Raw genomic sequence first — 23,736 nt, forward strand, 5'->3', positions numbered from 1 at the left:
AAGGAGGATCTCTCTTTTGAGTCATGCAGAACTGCTTGCTGCAAACTGGAGTTTGCATTCTGTTAAAGTGTCTTTGACACGTCAGGAAGGCTTTGTCAGCTCCTTCAGCATCAGACCCAGGAACCTCTTTGGTTTTCCAGCCCAGATAACATGCAGAGGGCTGAAAACTAAGCCAGGTGTTTGCAGCTTTGCGCTTCTTCAAGAGGGGAAACAAATGTGGTTCCAGATGACCTTGAGCAGCACTTGTGCCTTCTAACGAGGTAACAAGTCATACCTGTCTCATCCCATCCCTGCTGGGCAGTGGCACAGCTGTTACAGATTATGGAGCTGGATTCTACATTTTGGGCTGTGATTCTCTTTGTCTTTTTCGGTGTGTGCAATGCAGAATGGTGAGCTGTCCTGTGGCATGTTCTGCAGCCAGTGGCTGCTCAGGAAAATGCCTGGAAAAGCCCACATACTGCCTCTTTAAAGAAAGAAAAAAGTGAATTAGCATATTGACCTTACTGAAACATGCAAGTCACTTGCTAGGACAATTTCTGAAATGAATTCCTATAACGTGAGTATTAATTCTTTCAGAAATTATTAAAAGGATTTTGGGATTATTCTGAGCTCGGACAGAAATAAATGTCAAGGTTTTTAACTGAGGAGGTGTGGAAACCAGCAGTAGTTGTGGACTATCTTGAATAACCATGTTAGTGTTTTGCTCTTGGAAGGCTTTCTCACCCTGGACTATGTGTTGTCTTTTTTTTCCCCCTCACATAAATGTTAATAGTACTTTTAAAGAGTGCTCTGGTTAAAAAAAAAAAAAAACAAAAAAAAAAACCCAAAAAACTCAGACAACCCCCAACATATTTTAATAGAGAAACTCCCCCAGTTTTTGTATCCTTTTAAGTGATTTTTTTTTTGAGAAATTAAGTTTCCAGCACTGCTTCAAAAATCAAAAAGAAATTGCAGCTTTTGAGTTTTAGAGGATATTGTGAACTCTGGTGTTTCTGTTGTTTGGTTATGGAGTTTGTAACACTCGGTAACTTAAAATCACTTGTATTTTCTTAAATTTGTTTGAATGCTCGTTGGAAATTATTACATATTTGTAAACATTATTTAAAGTGCAAATTAAATTGAAGTAATTGCAAAGTACTTTAGGGGAGAACAGATGGGAAAACAGTGTTATGCCATGATGTGTTCTCTATCGTTTCTAGAAGTCGCTGAGAGCATTCCGCTTGAACCTCTTTGAGCGCTCTGCTGTTTGCTGAGTGAAAGGACAAAGGACTCACAATAAGGCAGAACATGCCACTGCGCCGCTCTCTACACCTGCCTGTCGGAGCAGCCTTGTGTGTCGCAGGTGCTGTGTTTGTGCCATCCCCGGGCGAGCAGACGAGAGGAGCGGCCCGGCGCGGGCTGGGGGCGGCCCCGCGCTCCCCCTGCAGCGGGGCCGGGCTGGGCGGGCGCGGGGCGCGGCGAGGGGCGGTGGAGCCGCCGGAGCCGCCTCCCGGGGCGGCCGCGGGGCGGGACGGGCCGGCAGCGGCGGCGGCGGCGGCGGGAGGGCGCAGCAGGGGCCGCCGCGGCCGCAGCATCGCGGCGCGGTGGCGGGGATGGAGCCCTGGAAGCAGTGCGGGCAGTGGCTCATCAGCTGCAAGGTGCTGCCGCCCAACCACCGGGTGACCTGGGACACGGCCCAGGTCTTCGACCTGGCGCAGACGCTGCGCGACGGCGTCCTGCTCTGCCAGCTGCTCAACAACCTCCGCAGCCACTCCATCAACCTGAAGGAGATCAACCTGCGCCCTCAGATGTCCCAGGTGAGGCCGCTCCCCCAGCCCCAGCCCCTGCCCGCGCCCTTGGGGCTGCCTGCGGGGTCTCCCCGTGCTTTGCCTTGTGGCTGCGGGAGCGGGACCCGCGGGCTGCGGAGCGGGATGCGCCCGCTGCCCGCCGGCAGCCCGGAGCCTCCGCGCCTGCAGGGCGGTGAGCGTGAGTCCGAGCCGGGGCACTCCTCGCCGGGCACCTTCCCTGCGCCGTGCGGCCGCTCCAGCCCGGGCTCGGCGCTCCCGTCCCGTCCCGGCTGCTGGGACAGGGCGCAGCTGCAGCGCCGGGCCGGCGGCTCCGTGAGGGCTCCCGAGGGCTCCGTGAGGGCTCCTGGCCCGCAGCCGGAGGCGGCTCGGCAGGAGTCCCTCGGGCCCGTCGTGGGGTGGCCGTGCTAAGGAGAAGTTCCCGCAGCAGTCCCAGGGTCACCATTTTAACATCTGTGTGCGTTACTGTTTAATGGGAGCGGGTTACAAATCAAACGACCTCTCGCTTCTGGTTTTTCTGGCTACTTGTAGGGACATTGGTGGACAGGGAGGGCGGCTGGGGACGCCGGGCCGGCGTGGCCGGAGAGCTGAGCCCGCCCGGAGCAGCCAGGGCAGGGCAGGGGCTGTGGGAGGCAGCGGCTGAAGAAGCCCTGGTAGCTCCAGTCAGCTGCTCTTCGCTTTTTGTGACTTACAATGGTGAAGTGAATGGGGAGGACTGATTAGTAACGAGAAATCGTGATCTTGATAGCTGGTTGCCTGTGTAATACTATTTTTTTATTTATTTTAAATTCAGGCCCTTTTATTTTTGGCTTTTTAAGTTGATATTTGGAATCATTATTTAATACCTAAGTGTAATTCCTAATTTACGCTGTTTTAAATGCTTTTTTTTTAGTTTGGACTGATATTTTGTTACTGTGACTCAAAGTTGGCTTCAGATATCGAGATAAGATGATATTAATAATTCAAGAAGAGACTATATATACTTGACTTCCTGTCACTGCTTCGTGCACACCTATGCCTCGGCAGAGATGGTGGCAGCCAAGCAGATGTTGTTTGGAAGGAAACTAACTTCTGAGCCTGTCATGTGTTTTAAAACATTGAGAAACAGATACACTGGAACATTTCAGTGTTGTGGTTCTCTTTTTGATTTACAGAAATAGAGATTGCCATTCACGTTTATGATGCTAGCAAAAAGCAGTGGAGTGAATTATACTGCTTTATCCATGTCTCTGTCGATGTTTGCTTAAAACCCAGTTATTTTATTTCTTACTAATTCTTTCTTTTAGCAGCTATGTCTTACTACCAAGGCAGCATTTTTTGGAAGCTCTGAGTGCAAAAAGGAAAAACGTAGTTCAGCTAGTCAGAGTCAAAGCTCTGAGACTCTTGCACTAGATGCGAATGGTACAAAGGCTATCTCCGTGTACTTGAGAGCTCAAGTGCCTGCTTGAATGGCAGAGGCAATACTTCATCTGAGCGATGGAGCACAAAGGGTGGGCTTCTCTGAATGGTAGAAATCCAGTTCAGCTTTTTCTCTGCACCATTACAACTTGTGACTTTCAGCACTTGCTACACCAGAGCCTTGATTTATATCTGTGTTTTTTAATGTACTAGAAATGTGTTGTCATGATATTTTTGAGATGGCCAACTCATTGCATCAACTTGAATTCTAAATTAATGTTGATTATCTGGACCACTATTACTTAATTTTATTTTTGATGAATTAAAACCATGGTGGTCTCCTTCTGTCTACTGAATCTAAGTTATCAACATGCTCTATTGTCTGCTTTGTTAGAGCCATTTTGGGAATCAAGATTAACATTTATTTCTCTAAGTATGTTTGAACTATGGATTATAATTGTAGATATTGGATTATTTACAAGAGTTGTCTCTGTCTGCTGTATGCCTGAGGTATCTGCACTGCACAGTGCTGCAGACAGTTCTATCCACTGGTGCATTTCTCTACCCTACACTGATTTTACTCTTTAAACAAAGGGAACTGTTGTTGGATCAAAATCTATAATGGATAACTCTGCCTAGTGTTGGATTTACTGGGAATGTTACCTTTGTGTTCTGTGAGTTCAAGATTTGGCGATCTTACTGAGGTTCTGTGGGCTTTTTGAAAAGTGGACACCCTTTCTGCTGGAAGTGATCACTCAAGTGTAAATTTCAAAAATGGTTGAAATTGAAATTCTGCCAGTTGCTTGTAAATTGCGGCTGAGACTGTAAAGAGCTCAGAGTACAACTTCTGGAGAAGTCTCAATGGCTTGAAGATTGTCCAGTTGGTGAGATCTGCTTGGAGTTGTGCCCTAAGCTATGAGTTTTGTCACAATAGTACTTGTCAGTAATCTAATACTGTGTCAGAGTAGATTTGCATCATAAAGTTGCTGTATCATAGGATCTTGGGGTCTTGTAGAAACACTAGTTAGCTCACCCTTCCTTGTGGGGTAATGAGTTATAGGCACTGGGGGCAGAGCAGGGTTGGCATTAGGATGGGAATTATTTTGGCCACAGACTGCAGAGTCTGTCTGAAAGTGCTGCTGTGCCTGTACTGCTTAGCTGAGCTGCTTGAGCTTCATATGGCCCTTGTCCCTCATCTTCTAGAACTGAGCTGCAGCTCCTGTACTGCCTGATCTGATGTTGGTTTCTTGCACTAAGTCTTAGAATGGGTCAGGGGACTTTTTGTGCACTGTTCTTAATCCATGCAGAGACTGAGAAGGATGGATGAAGGCTTTGTGAATGGGCCTCATTGAGGGCAGGCTGTTTGATTTTGGCCTTGTCTCTTACTGCAGGTGATGTTTGTCAGGCCTTGCTCTATGAACCAAGTATTCATGTCTTGGGGGCTACTTGCAAATGCAGCAGTTCCAAAGAACAGGAAGGTGAGAGATGGTGCCTCAGGCAGACCTAGGAGTAGGTGTCAGTCCTCTGATGAAAGTATCAAGTCTTTTCCATTTTGTTACATATTTATTTTTTCGGAGTAAACGCAGCAGATCACACATCAGTGATCTGTCAGCTTTGCCCGGTAGCCCTTGGTAACCCTTTATAAGCCACATCAAAAGTGCAGAGGGATTGTGGCTGATGCTGTGGTGCCAGATGCTGCTTTTTGGTGGACCCTGATTCAAACAGGGGCACTGCTGCTTTGCTGGAGCAGGAACTGAGATTGATGATCAACACTGCAACAGAAATGTGCTTGACCAGATGGCATGGGGTGTGTTTTATGGGCTGGCTAGTATGGGGAACCACATGCCTTTGTCCCATCACCAGCCATACACCTTGTGCCATAGCTGTTCTCGTGGGTGGCTGTTTTATGTGTTAGAGATCTGTGGATTCTGCCCCTTTACCTTTTTAGAGATAATGCCTGTACAAGAGAAATGTCTCAGTGGCTTTAGGGTGTAAACACTGGGGTTTGAACCTTTTGAATGCTGGTTGTTTTCATCTGCATTACTGTATGTTTATGAAAATATGTATATTTGGTTGGTGGAATTTGTCCTTTGAAGAACAGAAGCTGATCCAGTCAGTTACACTTTGCAGAAAGTGAGCCTCAGATATTAAAAGTATAAACCTTGCATATATAAAAGCTAAGCAGCATTGAGCCTTTCTGTCCTGGATTGGCAGCTCAGTGCTGCCAGGCTCCTGTCTGAGAAGCTGAGGTCCCCTGTGAAAAATTACACGTGGGCTTTGTATGAGGTTGGAAATTCAGGTTCAGGGACATGCATGTCCAGGAGTTTTCACTTTAAACAGAACAGGAAAATGTTGGTTCTATTAAGAACTCTTGTGTCAAGGCTCAAACTCACTTTGCTGTTTGAACTCCCACGAGTGAACAACTTGAGTTACTTTAACCTTACATTTCCTTTTCTGATGCATGTGCCATCAGAAAAGGAAATGTAAGAGATGGATCAAGAGACCTTTTTGACTGTAGGGGAGCCTGCCTGACTCAGTGTTGTGAAAGTGCTGTTATTGCAGGCACCAAACACTTCAGCACTAGCTGCTGGGAATGGAGCTAGAAGAGGGAATTTGCTGAATGAGTAGGGGAGGTTGACTGTTGTGCTGGTGTGTTACAGGGTTCCCCTGAAGTGGAGCCTCAGTCCATGGTGACAGTGAGGCAGAGGATGGAGCACTGAAACTCAGTGTCTGTGTCTTCAGAGCTGTTCACTGTAGTCATTCACTTGTCTCAGATGCTGCCTCTTGGCAATGTAGGCTGGTGAAAGTAATAAAAATAGAAGTGATCCATAACAGAAAGTACTAATCATGATGTTTAGTTGTCATCAGACAAGAATTTAAGTAATTTATCAACAGAAATGTAAAACCTAAACCAATGGATTATGATAGATTTGCAGAAGATGTCATCTGTTTAATGCTTATCTTTTATCTTTAATACTTTGCAAGCTAGTTTTGAAATGGTTTTTGCAAGTTAATTTGTGAGAGATTGCTAAACAGGAAAACAGCACTTAATGCAATACTGCCATGGGAGTTTACCTAAAGGGGATGCTGACATAGATTAAATATCAAAAAGAACTATTTCCTATTATTCTAGTAAAAATAAGATATCCCTCACTTAGTATTAAAAGGTCAAATACTTTCTAATTTTAGGGAGTTACTTTTTTTGGTGTGACCATATTGTCCAAAGGAACTTGGTTATCTTGTCATTCGTGCTGTATTTTGGTGTGGTGACAGAGCTTTTGTGCAGGAGTTTATTTTTCTTGATTGCAGTGGTATCAGGTGGTCTCAGGATGTGGGTGTGCTGTGTGAGACAAACCTCCCTGTTTCCTCTGATACTGCCTTTGGCTTGGAGCTTCTCCATTCCCCCAGCTGACAACCCTGATCTCCTGCCCTGAGTGTGCAGCCCCTCTGTAAGCTCCCTGCAGGTGGCTGTGCTGTGTTTGCTTCCTGTGTTACATGCTAGGAAGTACCACAAAGCTACAGTTTCAGAAAAACTGTATTAATGTAAATGTAAAACTCCTTGGGCTTGAACAAGAGTTTAGAAACTGGTTCAGTTTTGTCAGTATTTAACTGCCCCCTATTCTTGAATTCTTTCAATCTTGCTGTATATTCACATACATTTAAAAGAATTCAGTTGTTTAAAAAATATTTTTAAACTTCAAATGTTTTCAATCTCTTTGTTTACTTGCTGGTACTTTGGTCCACTTAACATCTTCACCGCATTAAGCTTTATTTCCATGATTCATTTAGATGAAAACTACATTGGCTATAAGATATATTATCCAGAAAAGGTGTATTTAGCCATGTGTAAGTTATATGTACATATGCATATCTTATGTGTGTTGGACTTGATAAAATATTTTAAATAAGTATTTGTTTAAAGCAAAACCTTAATATGACCTCTGTTTTGTTCTAAGAAAAGACTGATGAAAAAGTACTGACCTGGTTTTTCTAGGTAATTCTTCATACCTTAAGAAGGTGAAGAAAATAGCTCTTGAAAACTGATATAATGATTTTAATTGATGCACATTGATTCTTTCTTGTCAGGGGGAAGGGAAAACTGTAGTTGTACTCTATGGTAAAGCTAAACATGTTATGTTTATTGTACAGTTATTAAATTCAGCATATGCATCTTGCCAGGAGGTGTCTCAAATGTTCCCTTCTGCACAAAATTTGGTGTGCTGACAACTATCTAATGCATTAATAGAAAAAATATTTGTGCTGGTTTCTCACAGAAGCTGTAGCATCTGCCAGCAGTGGATGATATGAATTAATGTCTGTGTATGGCTCACTGCTGTGTCATGTGGGAAAAGCCAAGTTTTTTTCAGAGCCTTGTCTGACAAAGGTGAGAGACCCATGATAGTGGCAAGTTGAACTGCATATGAAAAGAAACCAATCTAAAGGGTTAAAGAAGAGAGAAAGTAGGAGGATATAATCAAGGGAAACAATATTAACTACAGAGAATGGTCAGTCATAAGAAATTAGGAAGCTGGTTTGAAAATGGTATCAGCAAGCAAGACACTTAAGAATTTTGATATTTATCGCAAGATAAGTACAAAAAACCAATCTGGATATGCTGTGTTACTCTTTAATGATAATGGATAATGGCTTTCAATGCTGGCATGCCAGTCTCTGGTGTAACATGCTGCCTTGGCCCTGTGAGGTGCAGGAGGTTGTTTGCCAGGCTGCAGCAGTGCCCATCAGGCTGGGTTGGCAAAAACCAGCAGTACAGTTTGTGCATTGGGACATGGAGGGTCTTGGATTTCCCACATGCGTCTCCTTCCGCTCTCCTCTGAAGGTCAAGAGTCGATGAAGTCATAGTTGTAAAGAAGCAAATACAGAGGGCAGGGAGAGAAAGGGCTGCAAGGCAGCTGCAGGGGATGGGGGGCACAGCCTGCAGGGAGTGTGTGGTGCATCCATCCTGGCCGTGGCAGCAGGAGCTGGCATGGCTGAGCCTGGCTGGCGCTGGTCTGAGTGCTGGGGAGCAAGCAGGGTTAATGGGAGCAGTGGCTGGCAGCCTGGTGAGAGTCACGGGCACCAAGGGCTTCCAGAGCATGGTTTGATCTTGGTGAAACAGAGGAGACCCTTCTGCTGAGGTAATGCTGGCTCCTGGACCAGCAGCTGACCCAGAGAGGAACAGGACAAGCGTGTGTGGCTGCAGAGGAAAGCTGCTGGGGTGTGCTCCCTCTGTGTGCTGCCACATGCTGGGGGACAGGGCAGCAACTGGCCAGAGCTGTGTGTGTCACCGCCTGGAGCAGGCAGGGGGGTCCTGGCTTGTGCCCTGATTGTGTGGGTGTGAGTACAGAGGAATATGCATTGTTTAATTAGGTCACTGATAATTTAATCTTCTTTAAGTTTTGCTTTATGTAGAGGTGCCAGTTTTTGAACTTGTTCCTGCAATACTAAAATTGTACCTCTGGTTCTTTAAAGACCAAACCGAAGAAAGTCCCCCATCAGAAACCTTTGATTTTTTTCTTCTTTCTGTTGCTGTGAAACAGCATTGCAGTACTTTCATCTCATTCCATAATACTTCATAGCAATGTTTAGTACTACCTTACATTCTATTATTTCAGTATTTAAAAATACAGATTCACAGAGGAATATGAATTGATGTGCAGTTTATCAAATGACTATTAATTTCTTCCCCTGCACTTTTTAGTGTACTTGGCATCATCTGGAGCTACCTTTTCTTCCCTCTTATTTTGCTTTGACAAGTCATGTTTAAGACTGGAGGCATTGTGAAATACCAGCTGTTTGCTGAGACTTATGATGTGTAAAATGCAATCTGAACTGACATCTTTGAATTTTTATATTTAAGAGAAAGATGTTCTCTCAAAGCTCAGTGAATGCTATTGGCTTCAGTTACCACATTGTCAAGTGAGAATATATCTTTTGGAAAAATATGGGTCAATAACCCTTTCTGTCATCCTATACTAAATGTCAATAGTGAATGTCTTGGTAACATGAAACACTGAAGGACTATTAGTAGGATATTTGTTTCTTTGTATATTCATAACATGAAACATTAGACATAAATTGCATACTATTGAGGTATTGTAGCAATTTGTATAAAAGCCACTCATGTACTGTTTAAAATTGTCTTGCAGACCTACAGGTGTGGTTCAGATGTCTGATATTACAATCCTAAATATTTTTGGCCTTTGCTTTCATTCAGAATTTTATGTTAAAATTGGTTAATAGGTATTCAGTTAATCTGTCAGGACTTAGTTTTCTGCTCATTCTGTTCCTGAAACTTATTTTAAATCATATAGAGATTATGGTATGATTGCCCTGCAGAAACAAACAAGGAAAATAAAAACAACAACAAAACAAAAAAAAAGCCAAACATATAAAAAAAACCACAGAAAAAACATTGTTACTGTAGTCAAATATTTTCTGAAAAAACTCCAATCAACCCTAACCAAACAATACCAACAAAGCAAGGCATTTCTAAAGCATATTTTTAACTGGTATAAAGCTTAGCAGAACAAGATTATTTGTATTTCCAAAATCCTTATATATGCCCTTTAATCCTTGGTGCCATCAAATTTACCTACTTGTTTCTGAGTTGTGTAATGGTATGTGCTGTATAATCTGTACTTAGGGTGTTTTGTACCACGGCTTGTTCCTTCATTCACACTGTTTCTACATGGAAAGAAGCCTGAGAGTCAACCAAAACAGAATGTTTAGAACTTGGCCCTTAGTGTTAATTGTCAAAGCAGTCTGACTTCACTGTTGTGCAGGAAATTTGATGCTTTAAGAGATGAGCATGTTATTTTGCACATGGTTGAAACCAAGATACTGTAATAATTATAGCATCATCATAGCTTGTATAATTCCTTGTGCTCTGCTTGTGTATTAGCAGCCAAAATTTAAATTGTACTTATGTGCTCCAGTGAGTGACTTTAAATTCCCATCAACCACTGCCTCATGTAGCAGTGATGCCTTATATCAGCTGATAAAGGCCATGAGGGCCATGGTATTTTTCCCTCTGAATTTCTCAGGATCTATGCATAATGATGTCTGATTCCAGCACAGAGAAGGTTAAAGGCAGATGGAGGTCCACACCTTCTCTGCACTAATGTCCCCTCAGATTTTAGGTGTCTCTGGATGGAGGTATGGTGATGACATAGTGCTACCATGTGAGTTGAAACTTGAAGAGAACACTCATTAATCCCACTTAGCTCTGTAGGATTTAGATCAAGATTTGAATTTCTTTTTCCTGGAAAAAAAGTAGTGTAGGAGAGAAGACCAGAGAGAATGTTCAAATTATTGCTATTGCCTGCAGCATCTTTCACTCCCAAAATAGAAAAGATGAGACTCCCTGAAGTGCCCTTGCAGGCTGCTGCCTTTGGGCTTACGGTCAGTTGATGTGTGGTTGGTTGGAAAGGGATTTCTGCCAAGCTTTTAAAAGCTAACTGATTTTGAGGCAACTATTTTAAAAGCCTCTTCATCCTACTTTGTGGCTCAAATTTTGCATTTCACACTAGTCCCAGTTTTGCTAAGTTGTGTGCAGTTGTTTCCGGAAATATTTAGGTTTCACTTTGTCTTAATGGTTTAACCTTTGCGTATGCGCACAAAGGGTGTCGGGGTGGACCATGTTCTCTTCTGAATTGGAAACTTCCTATTTTTAAACATTGCTGAGAATTCCTGCTGAGCTCTAATTTCTCACTTTCCTTTCCTTTTTTTTTTTTTTTTTGGGTGTGTGTATGGATTTCAATTAGCTTTTTGGATGCTTGATGTGAAGTAACAATTTTTGGGCCATACCCCCAGAGGGCTTGTTTGGGGGGTGTGTGTCCTCTTAGCAGCAGTGTTTGGTTTGACTGAATTCTTAGAACATTTTTAAAAGTGCAGAACACTTAAAACCTTAAGTGATCTTGAACAGGTGTGTCACGTCCTGGGGTTTTATGGGAGTCCCAAGCAGGGTTAACTTGAGCCATTTTGTTTTGATTTCTGCCTGTCCTGATCTTCTTTTTCTCCATCACAGAGGGCAGTGCACATTTACCCACCTCTGTGCCTTAATGTTAATCACTACAAGTAGTCATGAGAAAGTTATTCAGGGTCTGTGTTCATTCACTTTGCATTTGTGGTTGGCAGCACTGAATATGGTGATGCATCTTCTCTGTGGATTGTGCTGAGGCCGCTGGTTTCACTGCAAGTATGCTGAACAGATGGCATTCTTTGTAAAGCTGAGGTTTAACTCCCCAATTGTTCTCAGTGATGCCTTCAAGCAATATTGTTGTTTAGAAGGACTGTGCCTCAAAGGTGCTGGTAGCTAATGGTACTGTGCTGTTGCAGGTTTCATGAAGCTCTTTGGAAGTGACTCCTGTAATCCCATTGGAATGCCTCTATAGTTGTATCATGGCCCTGTAGTTTCCCTTTCTGCTGAAGACCCCGGTGAAATGATGAGCTGAGATGAAAGGCTTGGGGGTGATGGGAGAGTGTGGATGCAGAGATAGCTGAGCCATGCTGGCTACAGGGTGGGCTGCACTTCATGAGAAGCTCCTGAGAAGCACACTGGAAGGTATTTCAAATTTGTATGTCTTCCCAGCTATAATTGCTCAGATTCGTAGACCCCTGGGGAATCTGCTTAATTTAAGGTATCTGCTTTCTCTTTTCTGAGAATGTAGGTTTTTGTAGCTTGGAAGCCCCATAGCACATCACGTTATTTCAAGAGCACAAGCTCTAGCAATATTAATGGAATGTGAATTATTCTCTAGTGTTAAAAATACCTGCTAAGAATTAAAAAATTACGTAATTAAAAACAATTACAAATTATTTGCCATGACCAATGGGAGAAACACAGGAAAACAACAATTAATTAACAAGTCCTGAAACAAGAAGGGGAATGTATTATGTACCACTGTCTCTTAGCACACCTCACAAGAAATAATAAGCCTGAGGGGTGGATCCTTCCATCAGCGGTATTACAGTACTTGTGAGTGCATATGGCCTCTGCTTAGCAACAAAAGCCTTAGACATTCTTTTTTGGGGCAAAATTGTTGTCTTGGTGGGATTTGTCTGTGTAGGTCTTGTAAAGGTAGCTGTTATATTAATAAAGGACATGTTCCTTCTGGCACAGAACCTGTGTCCATTTCCATGCAATGGAATGGCTTTTAAAAAATGCTTGCCCAAATCTGAGGCCCAAATGCAGGACCACAAATATATTTTGCTAAACGTTTAGGTTTGGAAATAACTCCTAAGTTATGTATCTTTTAATTCCAGTGAGAAACAAGTGATTTCATCTCATCTTGTGTCCAATCTAAAATTCATGGTGAAGCAGTTCAGCAGGAAAGTTAGCCCTGAAAATGTTGTTCTTGGAAGATGTTTTTAAAACTATTTGGAAAAGAAATGGAGTAGCATTCAGCTTTTTTTGTTTCGTGCTCATGAATATTAGAGCTTGACCTCAAAATCCAGTGTTTCAATAAAGTCATGTTAAAGTTTAATGAACTTAAAATGCATTTCATCTTGATTTGAAAGGATAGCAGAATTTGAGATGTTAGAGCTTCTGTAGAATATTTCATTTTCCTGATGGGTCTGCTAGTGACAACCTTTTTACAATCTTCCCTGTTTCTCATATTTTTCTATCTTGACTCAGGTGACGTGATGTCCCCCATCAGAAACCCAGACTGCTCTGTCATTACTAAGTACTGCTGTGATGGGTCTGGGGTTTTAAAAATTATTACTATTTTTCCCACCTTTCCTTCTTGTCTGTAATTCTCATTTGCTTGGACTCATCTGTTCTGCAGCTTGTTTGTGCTTGTGCTCTGTCCTCTCAAACTGGTCTGTATTACTTTCACCTTCTACATTTGCCTTCCCCTCCCACTTGTATTTTCTTTTCCTGGCAGTGCATCTGTTTCCTCCTTCACTTCATTCCTGACGCTCTTTCTTCCGTTCTACTGTTTCCCCTCCCCTTCCCTGTTGTCTCTGCTGTTCCTGTTGCCTCATGGCTCTGCAGATTGTCTGAAATCCGTTTCCTACACGGTGAAGAGCGCGTCTCCTCCGGAAGCTGCGTGGATGAGAGAGCTGGGCATGAAGGGTCTGGTGGAAGTTGTGCTTTTAGCACCAATGAAAATGGGATTCAAGGGACCAGACAGTGCTTGACCAGCAATCTCATGTTGGGCTATTTGAAACTGCTTTTCAGTGACTACTTTTGGTAAATGGTGATTGCTTTGCTTTCACCTGTTATTTTAAAAGTTTCTGCTGCCTCCCTGTTGCAGTCAGAGCTTTGCAACATATGTGAGGGTATCCCCAAATTTATTTTGCTTTGTTCCAGGTGACTGGGCAGATCACTCTGGTGGAGTGATGAGGATAAAAGCTAGTGCTGGCAGCCTGCAGGGTGAATCAGACTGCAAACTTGTTCTTTTCAAAGGCAGAAGCACTTGATTTCTGCCCTTGTCACCAACCTCTGGAGATTTGTGCCACCACACCAGTGCTTAAGCAATATTATTCTGTGGCTGTGTCCTGAGGGGCAGGTGGGGTTGGAATGGTAGTTATTTTTAACTACTTCTCAAATTGATTTTCAAAGTTGCTTGCAAGGCAGAAATAGCCAGTCCTGCTAGCCAGCACATTCATCCTGTATCTCCTTTGTGTTGGACATCAGTCTCAGTGGTTTCTGTGTCTTTCCAGTGAGTTTCACTCGCTCTTCAGAGGCTGATAGACATGATAATTATATTTTTGCTTCCCAGACTCAGTATTTACATTCCAAGTGAGACAACCACTACACTGAGTATCTCTATTGTGAGATACAAGCTACTACACAATGATGTCCCTGAGGGCTTGCCTTCATACTAAATAGTTTTTCTTCAGGTTTCTGGGGTTTTGCTTGTTTGTTCTCTGTGGATGGACACAGTCTTCATATCCCTGGTATAATTCAAGGAAGTTGCAGGCAGGGAATTGGGTGATGCCCAACTGGTTATTCCATGGAAGTGGATGTGCTGTCAATGAAAGCTCGAGAAGGTCAAGGCATCAGTGACCAGTAACTGTCCTGTAAATGTGCACCTTTTGTCTTGGTTTGTTCATGTTATTTCCCCACTTGAGGCTGAAGCAGTTCAATGTTACCATTTGTGATTTATTTCTTTAAAGCTTCTTATGGGACTATATGAACTTATTTTCATGCAGTTTCTTGGTTTAATGGAGAACATAGATTTGAACAGTAATTGTTGTCATACTCATCCCTTCAAGCTAGCTGTTATGGTTTCATACAATTTGAAGTACTAGAGCAGCTTTAAATTATTTGTTTCACAATGAGATACTGATGAGAACTTAATCCAGGTCAATGATTTTTGTACTTTAGTATTGGATCTTAATCCAGGTTAGTGATTTTTTTACTTTGATATTGAAGCTTTCGTAACTTGTGAATAACTTGTCTCAGATAGCTTTTCAGAACTGAAACATGCTGCTGTGAGGAAGTGGCTTTTGCTTAGTTTTCTATCATGCTTTCTTCATTGCAAAGTCTAGCCTCCTCTTTAATACTTCCTTTAACTTTCTTACTGTATGTAGTTGTGAGAATGACTTTAACTAGAGAAATGCCTTTAAAAATTTGTTCTCTAATCATAGTCTTTTTCAACCATTCTAATTTCTCTGTATTTTCTTGCCAATTATTAGTGTCCCCAGTGGAAAATAAAATAGGGATCTTGAGTGTTTATAGAATTCACTGTGAGGACACACGATGAGCAATTAATTTGTGTGTGGTGTTTTTTTCTCTCCCTCAACTGGCTTTGAAATGGGTAGATTTCTTTTGAATAAAAATTTTCAAGTTTTCATAAAAGTAGTCACTGAGAAAAAGTGATTTCCATATTGTTCTGTTAGGAGGTCCTCGAATTTCCTGTGCATGTTCTTGAGTGTCCTCTATTGCAAACAAAAAATTACCACATTTAGCAGACAGTAACTTGATGTGTTTTGACAGATAAGGAAATGGGACAATTTACTTTTTGCTAGTTCTCTGCAGCTGTCAAAAAAATTAATCAGAAATACCCTTGAGTGGCAAGACATACTGGTATTGAAAAAAGGAATGTCATTTGAACCACAGTTTATTGGTCCCCCTGCCATCCTTCAAGAGTCATTTTCCCTTTGAATTATGGAAAGCAGGCTTGCACAAACTTCAGGTTGTGTTTATTGATGGCAGGGTGTACACCTGACAGAATTTAGCAGATGTGTGGGTACCCTGTGCCTCCTCCAGAGAGAAAGAGCTCCTTTCTGCCTGGGGAGGCTTTGGAACCGGGTGGGAAGACTTGAGCAGAGAGGCCATGGGAGAGTTTGTCAGGAATTGTGTGGAGGTGTTTGTGTCCTGATGGGGTGGGCTCTCGCTGGTGGCAGATCTGGACAGATTCTGGTGCCGTGTGAGTCATGTTCAGAGCTCACTCGGGTCAGTTGTGTGTGGCACAGCTGTTTGCAGCGGAACAATGAGTCACAGACTTGTGAGTTTCCAGTCCTTGCTAAAGAACGTACCCACATAGCTGCTCTTGTGGTTTCATTTAGAAATAAGTGAGCAATGCAAGAGTTTAATAATTAGACTTACTAGGTCAAGTACTTGCTATGTACTGATTTCTGGGGTTTTTTAAGAACACATATTGAGAAGTGGCATATTATTGTCATAAATAGAAAATTTTTGTCATATTATAAAATATTGCCATATTATTGTCATAAATAGAAAAATGCTTGTTTCTGAAAAAAGTGAACAGGATCTGAATACAAATATTTCCTATAGCCAGAAAATTAGTTGCAAGGGTCTATTCTAATTGTTTTTTCCTAATTACTCTCCTGTCCTTGTTACCTGTAACCTCACTTATTCTGATCTGTTAAAAGACTGTTGCTGAATATTTTTTCTGTCTAGTTGTTCACACTAAAATATCATCTTGCAACAAATCAAACAAGTTTGTCTTCTGCTACATGGACTCCGTGCTGCTATTCTGCTTATCTGACTTAAAGGCAAGAATTAGCCTTGCAGAGTTGCTGTGTCCATTTTTCTGAAAATCACTATTGTTGCTTCTCCAGTGCTGAGAACTGTCTCCATAGAGAAGGCAGAGAAAGATCTGTCATTGTTATAAATCCCCAGTTACAAATTGCATATATATTGATTTTGTTTTTCTTTCTATTCTTGTCTCAATAAGCTATTATGCCTTTTAGACTATAGTCACTAATCCAGGATCACACTGTGTTTTATTTAGATTTCATTTTATTTAACTGATTAGTCTGTGGAACAAAACAATACTAAACAAAACCAGACATAAAATGAGGTTTTTAGACAAAATCTAGACATTCTTACAGCTTAGCTCCAATATTTACATTCAATGTGTTATTTTAAAAAACCACCTAAGGAACCATTTGTGTTGAAGTGATGTTCTGTTAGGCAATTAGTAAGCTGATGCTTGTGCAGAGGCCTGGAAGTATGTTACAGCAGCTGCTTGTACTGCTTCTGTATGTGTTCTTTTGTATAGCAGGATAGAAAAAATATTTGCCTACAGCTCGCAGGCAGATGCTTTCACTGTCCCTATATTAGGTTGTATGTTTTCCTTTATGCATGCATCAGTGCCAAAACCAGTTATGGGTTACTGCTCATGCAGAAACTTTTAGCCATGACGAGAGTGACTGTTGGTTTTTATGTAGATTTGTGTAAATAGCCAGGATCTTGCTGTGATTTTGGGTTGCCTCTTTAAACTGAATGCTATTGATGATGTGACATTTAGGATGACAGGGACATATTTATACAACCAACTTAAATTGTGTTGTGCTATCACTCACACACTGCTGCTAAATTATGGAATATTTAATTAATTCTACGTGTATGAGCATCTTAGATTTTAATTGGATTAATTTTATGAATAAAACAGGATCCAGCTCTCTTCACTAAGTTCAAAAGACCAGCAGAGCACTGAATGAGGACTTCCCAAGTTAGTAGCTCTCTGGTTGCCTTGGTAGATGAGTTTTTCAGGCACTGTTGTAAATTTCTTGTAAATTTAAGGGAAGTGGAAAATCAAGTGTGAAACTAACAGTAATAATTTACACAGCCCTTCTTTCAGGAATGAGGAATACCTTTTACAGGTGTTTTTAAAATGCTTCAAGAAATGTGCTTTTCATGAGGTCACCAATATGTGTGCAGTTCTGAAGTCATTCAACTGTGAGTCAGTAGCATAAAGACTGTGGTGAGTTCTTTACTTTAAAATGATCCTTAGCATTGTTCCTCTATGGACACTTGGGATAATGGGCCAAAACTCAAACCACATTGTACTTTAATAATTAAAATTATTATTTTGGTGCAATGTTCTGTAGTTCTCTTCCCAAGGGGATTGTGAAGCAAGAGTGGAAACATGTGGCAAGATACTTGTACCTGACGAGGTATTGGTGGCAGGGTGCCCTGGGGGGTTATTGAGGTGGGGCTTTCATCTTCTGCCCCATGCTCTGAACAGCTCCTCCTTGGCTCCATCAGCACCCCACCATTTTGCAGTGTGAATCACAGGAACTGCCAAGAGCCAGTAACAGCAAAGCTTCTGCAGTATGGCTGGGGGCCTTTGGCACTGCTGAGGGGTCATCGTGGCATCTGAGGCTTGGGGCTCAGGGGAGACACTAAGCTTGCTCTGCATCTTGGGCTTCATGCTGCTCTCTTGTTGACAAGGCAGCTTTCATGTGTGGTTTTTCATGGTCTCCCATGGACTTTACCTGCTGAAGAGCAACATATCTAGTCACAGTTATGTTGGGCTCTTTACTGAGCCGGCCTTCATGTTGTTTATAATGAGCTGTTTGAAACAACCATCTATGTTATGGTAATTTAAGAACAGTTTTCTTAATTGGATTATAGAAAAATATGATATTATATCATAAGACTCAGCACATAGTATTGTTCAGTAGCGTAGACTTCTCACTGGTGCTCACATACTCCATTTGAAACCCTGCATCAAATTGCTCAGTGGAGTAAGAGTCCAGATGATGCTAAATTATGCTCTGCTGCTCAGGTTTCAATGTATTTGGTTTATTCACTATTTGATTATTTTAGGCTATTACAAATACTCACTTGTGCTCTAGGATTTTAATTTTTTTCTTTTCACATTTTCATAAATCCTCTTTCTCACAAGACCATGCTCATTTTTGTTTTACTCTGTGAGATTCCAAATTGACATTCTTTGAAATGAAGTTTTGGACCATTTCTTGGTGTACCTTAACTGTTATTGTGAGACCAAGGTATCAGTCCATTTAGCTGTCACATGAAATGGGACACATATAGATGTGACAGGTGAATTTCTATGAGCATCCACTTACTTGCCTCTGCTGAGATGATCACAGCTGTTAATTCATACTAGTGGAAGTAGGGATTTATGCAATTTTGACACATCTCCCACACAAATTTGTGTTGCCTTCAGTGATGTGTTTCATTTTGGCAGGCAGCTTGGAGGGAGTGAATGCAGCCTTTCAGACAGCAAGTGCCTATAATGGTGTACAAGTGGAATGTTTTATGTCCACTGAACCTTTCTTTCACTGTTTGTCAGCCTTCTTAAGGAAGGAAGCCTACTGCAGTTTCACAAAGATTCATCTGTTTTTAAGTTGGTGGTGTAAATTAAGGTTCTGAAACTTACCAATTCTTGTGCTATCTAGATACTTCACTTGAACCCCCTAATTAGGAGGCTTGCATGTCACTGAACAAATGAAGTGCAGTTTGCTTAACATGGGCTGGATTTCAGAGTGTCATGGTGGGAAACAGTTGTGGGTAAAAACAAGATGTTAGTTCTACACTTTTAGATTTGTATTTTAATTGCCCATTCCCTCAGAATTTTTGGGAGTTGAGAACTCTTAATGGTTTTGTGTAGTATTTATCACAGGAATTGCAGCTGTGGATCAAACCACTGTTTCATCTACTTCACCATTGACATCCAGACCAGATTGTTCAGAATAGTAGTCTGTTCCCATAGGGAGCAGTGGAGGATGTAGTACCCAGGGAATTTTGCAAAATGCATGCGCTGAAGCTTGTTTGTGCCCCAAACATTCATTATGCTGTTATGCATTATGGCTCATTATGCCATTGTAGTCTGCTGCATAAACCACAGTACTCCAGTAATCTGTAGTTGTGGTCTTCTGTTTTAAGAAGGATGCAGTGAAATGCAAGAAGTTCAGACGAGGGCAGTAGAGTTTTTTGATTGTATTAAACAAGCAACAGAAAATGAAGAATTTGTCAGCTTTTGGCAAGAGGCAACATAGGGAGGGAAACTAAGAGAGGCCTAGAGAAGAGAAGATTATTTACTATCCTTTCTAGTGTGGAAACAGAGGGGTTGTCCAGTGGAAGTGCTAGGTTGCACTTCTGAGATTCCACTATATGGCACTCAATGCAGGAAGGATGGCATTTGGTGGCAGGTCAGTATGTTGACGCTCCAGAGAACATCTCAAATAAAAATGTAAAATGTAAAAAGATAGTCAGTACACTATCCAGCTACTGAGTTTTTGCCTCCAATCCTGCAAATTTATTTTTGGAGTTCGATTTCAATTCATGGCTATTCCCACTGGTTTGTGGTTTGGGCTTCTGGACTTACCTGCTCTACTTAATTGACTTGCAATCCTTGAAGTATTCTCTGAATATATTGGAAACCCCTGTCCTTGCCATGGAGAGAATGGTCTAATAAACTGCAAACCTGAAGTGACACGCCAGCAAAAATAGAACAGCGGATTTTTAAAATAGGTAACTAGAGGACAGTCAGATTCATATTGGGCAATTTGTAGAGGGCTGTACTTGCATCCTTAAGGTCTTGTAGGAATTTGTTCCATGACCTTAAGAATTTGGAAAAGAATACACATATGCAATTTGAGAAAACATTTAAAGTATTTAATGAATGATGCATGTTAACAGTAAAGACTGTTAATAAGAATATTGTTCCTTCCTCGTGGAAATCAAAGACCTAGTACATGATCTGTATCTGCTGGTAAGAAATGGAAAAGCATAGGAGTTATTTGGACTAGATTTACCTTTAATAGGAACTGACAACCCTGTGTAGGTTGTCAGCACCCCCTCCCCTCCCCAGGTGTGTGGAATTGCCATGCAGGATTTAGTGCTGACAGCTTTTGAGAATCTAAGTGCTCAGAAAAGAACAAGTTAGTACATGCTAACTTAAACATGCCCTTGAACCCACACTGTAGTTGTTTGTAAAGGGATTATGTAGTCGAGGTCCAGGGCTGGCTTGTAGGGCCTGTGTTCAGGGCACTACAGCCACAGGTTATTCACCAGGAAGATCCAGCTGAGATGGTGAATTCAGTGGTGCTCTTACTTTTAGGTGTGGGGTAGAAATAAGCAAAAGGGATTGTGTTCCTGTAATGGAGCTGAAGTCAGGTGTGGATCCCCCAGTGAATTAGCAGCCTTTAGCTCATGTGTCACACCAGGCAGCTTTGTGTCACACCTCCACTGGGCTCGTTCAGGGCTCACCCCAATATTTATTTCCCTTGCACAGGTATAGGGAAAGTAAGAGGTCGTCTTGCGTTATTGTGCTAACGTTAGAGACTTGGTAAAAACCAAGCACAGTCATGAATAAAAGATACCAAGATACAATGGAAGCAGCTCTGTAGTGTGCCAAACTAACAACATGGAACAGATGTGTTGGGTGTTCTCTCTTGCACAGATGTGAAGATCTGTGTTTCATACTGTTGCTGTAAGGTTTTTCATGGTTTCAGTGTGAATATAATTTTTGTTTTCTCTGATTGTGAAAGTGTTGAGAGCTAATTAGTTTGAGGCTTTGCATTCCTTTTGCTGTTTAAATGTATTAGTTAAGCTGGAGGCTTTAGGGTTCCCCCCCCTGCCCTACAGTAAGTTTAACTCCTTTAGTTAGGTATAGGTTTTGAGGTTTCTGAAAACTACTAATATTTCATCAGCTAAGTTGAAATGTTGAGTGTTTAGAAAGCTTGTGTTGGGACCAATGACAATCCAAGTAGTAAATCAGTGTACTGAACAGTTTTGTCATTTACAGAAGCAGTTTTCCATGTTACAATTTTAAGTACACCTTATGGGACAGTGACTAGTCTTACTTTAAATGGCACTTTCATAAACAGTTTTGCCTGCAGCATTTTAACACCAAAATTTTAACACATTATTTTCTTGTTTGGCTTTTATTTCATGTCTCACACAATCAATCAATCAAGTATTTTATTATTTCAGTGCTCTTTGCTCCTGGATCTCTCTTTTAGTCTATTTTGATTTTCTTTTTTAAACTTTTTGTTTTAGTGTGTGTCTGCTCCTTTCCTGTTCCTTTTCCTGGAGTCCTCTTTTCATTTCCTTGTTGTTTTCCTCCTATTCATGTTCTCCTTCGGACTATTTTCCATGTTCCCTTTGCCCTCCTCCTTTTTGCATTTGCTTGTAAAACACTCAGATCTTTGTTGAAAGACATTTTAGAGATGCAGCTTTGGGACATATGACAGATAGGACTACTTATTTGAAAAGGTAACCAAGCACAGGATCTCCCTAGCCAATCTCTTTGTGCTTCATGTGGTTGGTACTGTGTTCCAGCTGCTGATTTTTTGACAAGATACTGCAGAGTGGATTTAGTTAAGTCTTGCTAGTGGGGAACCAAGGGCTACTGTAAAAACTGCTCTTTGCAACAGGGCGCTGTCCTGAGTTCTCCCATCCTGTTTCTTGCCAGTTACTCTTAGGGAATTCCTGTAGTGGGGGCTTGATGATCTAAGTGTTCCCATGTGTTGCCAGTTTCATGGCTTGTGGGAGACTTGACTTCAGAGCACAGAGAATTTCCATGTCTCTTTGCTCTCACTTGCTCGACCAATGCTTTAATGCCAAGGAGAGTGTTAGTAATGCATAAAAAGTCTTGAACTTCTTTCTCTGCCCTCTATTCACTCTGTATCAGTATTAATGGAAGTGGAGCATCCTTTGTGCTTCCTCAGCTCTTTTCCAAGTTTCAATTTCCATTTTCTTTCTTTGAAGCACAGAGAAGAGTAAACATACATAAACAAAACTTCATACTCAAGCCAAAATGTGATAGACACAATTGAATTGTAGTCAGTTAGGAATTTTAAGAGCTTTCCTATGAATATTTAATTACTACATTAACCGAGCAAATAAAGAACATGCTATTAATATTCATACAGTGTTAGCAGTGGTTCAGAGGAATTTAATTCGTTTTATAGTTCATACAGCATCTTGTGTTGTGCAGGCCTTCAAAGAATGCCCACATCTGGAAAGGTAATAACACTACAGGTCTCCCAGGCTGCTCCTTAATCCTATGAATTAAGGTGTCTGTTCTTCTTTGCATAGCACATTTCCTAGTAAAATGCTTCAGTTATGTAATGATATCAGAACCTCAAGCAACTCTACAAAGAGCTCAGTGTGCTGTCTCCTCCATATTTATTAGTGTACCTGCTTTGTGGCTTTTTGAGAGCAAAGTTTGGGAGGTATTTAACATTTGCTTGGTTTGCTTCTGCTTAGGCCTTTAGAAATATTGATCCTCTGAATGATTGAGGTGGTTTGCTGAACAAGAGGTCAAATGCAGAATGTAAAACTGAATTCCTTTGATGTGAGTGACATGCTCTTCCTGTGTGTGTTAGTTTCTTTTTTAAATGTAATTTGCAAGTTAATAGATTTTATCTAAGAATAATGCTTACTTGCCTGCTAGCTTTCATTTGCTTATTGAAAATAGGATCACTCATCCTCTTGTGTTGTCTTGCTCTGTAAATTCCTTATGGCCCTTTTGCCTTCATTTAGTAAGACTCCGGCTTTAAAGATTTTTCCAAGAAAAGCTGCACACATGTGAACAAGAAAAATGTTACAAATGCCATTCCTGAGTCCGACATTGCTCTTTTGTCTCCTGCTGGCTTATGAAAAGACATTAATAGAAGTTGAATTAAGACTTCATCAGTGGGTCCGTACTTCATTCACTTAGAAATCATTACAGCTATTTTTTACTGCATATAGTGGTAATTACTCCTTTTGGCAGAGCAGAACTAATCTAATGTACTTTGGCTGCTGAAATCTGTGAAGAGCCAGGAATGATTTCTGTGTTGAATTGTTAACCCTGACTGTACAATTCTGTCAGTATCACAGTGGGGCTTTGTCTGAGTATCTAGTAATCTGGTGTTAATTAACATACAGATAGTAAAAAGAAAATAATTGTGACATCTAGTTAGAAGTATAATGTGCTCCTATTTTAATAACCCTCCTTTTGGGATTGTTCTGTCAAAGATGGCATGTGATGGGGAACTGTCCAGCCTGGCTTATGGAAAGGAGCTCTTGATATACGAGCAGCTGTATCTCTAAGTACCTGATTTTCTCCCTTTATGGGATGTGGCTGAAAGAATTGTAAGGAAGCTGGAAGTTTCCTGTGCATGCACACTGTGTAGGCACTGATGAAACCCTTGGATCTTTATCTGTAGTTACTGTTGCTCTTTTATGTGTGCAGGTTCATGGTACAGTTTTGGTCTTGCTGCTGTGTAACTTTGGCTTGGTGACTCGAGGTGATGGTGCTGTTTGCTCATGGTAGCAAGTACTGGGATCTCTCTCAAATTCAGACTCAGCAGGATTTGAACAGCATTTTAATGA

At 41.4% G+C, this 23,736-nt stretch overlaps 1 protein-coding gene across 1 annotated transcript in view; it reads left to right on the forward strand.

The window, feature by feature from the left end:
- Positions 1 to 1,565: 1,565 nt before the first annotated feature.
- The window catches only part of VAV3 (vav guanine nucleotide exchange factor 3), a 148,537-nt gene continuing 126,366 nt past the window's right edge, over positions 1,566 to 23,736 (forward strand). The window contains exon 1 of the mRNA XM_063165577.1: positions 1,566 to 1,796. Within this exon, the coding sequence (XP_063021647.1) occupies positions 1,593 to 1,796 (204 nt within the window). The 5' untranslated portion in view covers positions 1,566 to 1,592. The remainder of the gene's footprint in view (positions 1,797 to 23,736) is intronic.

Source organism: Melospiza melodia, chromosome 11 (genome assembly GCF_035770615.1).
Source record: "Melospiza melodia melodia isolate bMelMel2 chromosome 11, bMelMel2.pri, whole genome shotgun sequence".
Lineage (NCBI taxonomy): Eukaryota > Metazoa > Chordata > Aves > Passeriformes > Passerellidae > Melospiza > Melospiza melodia.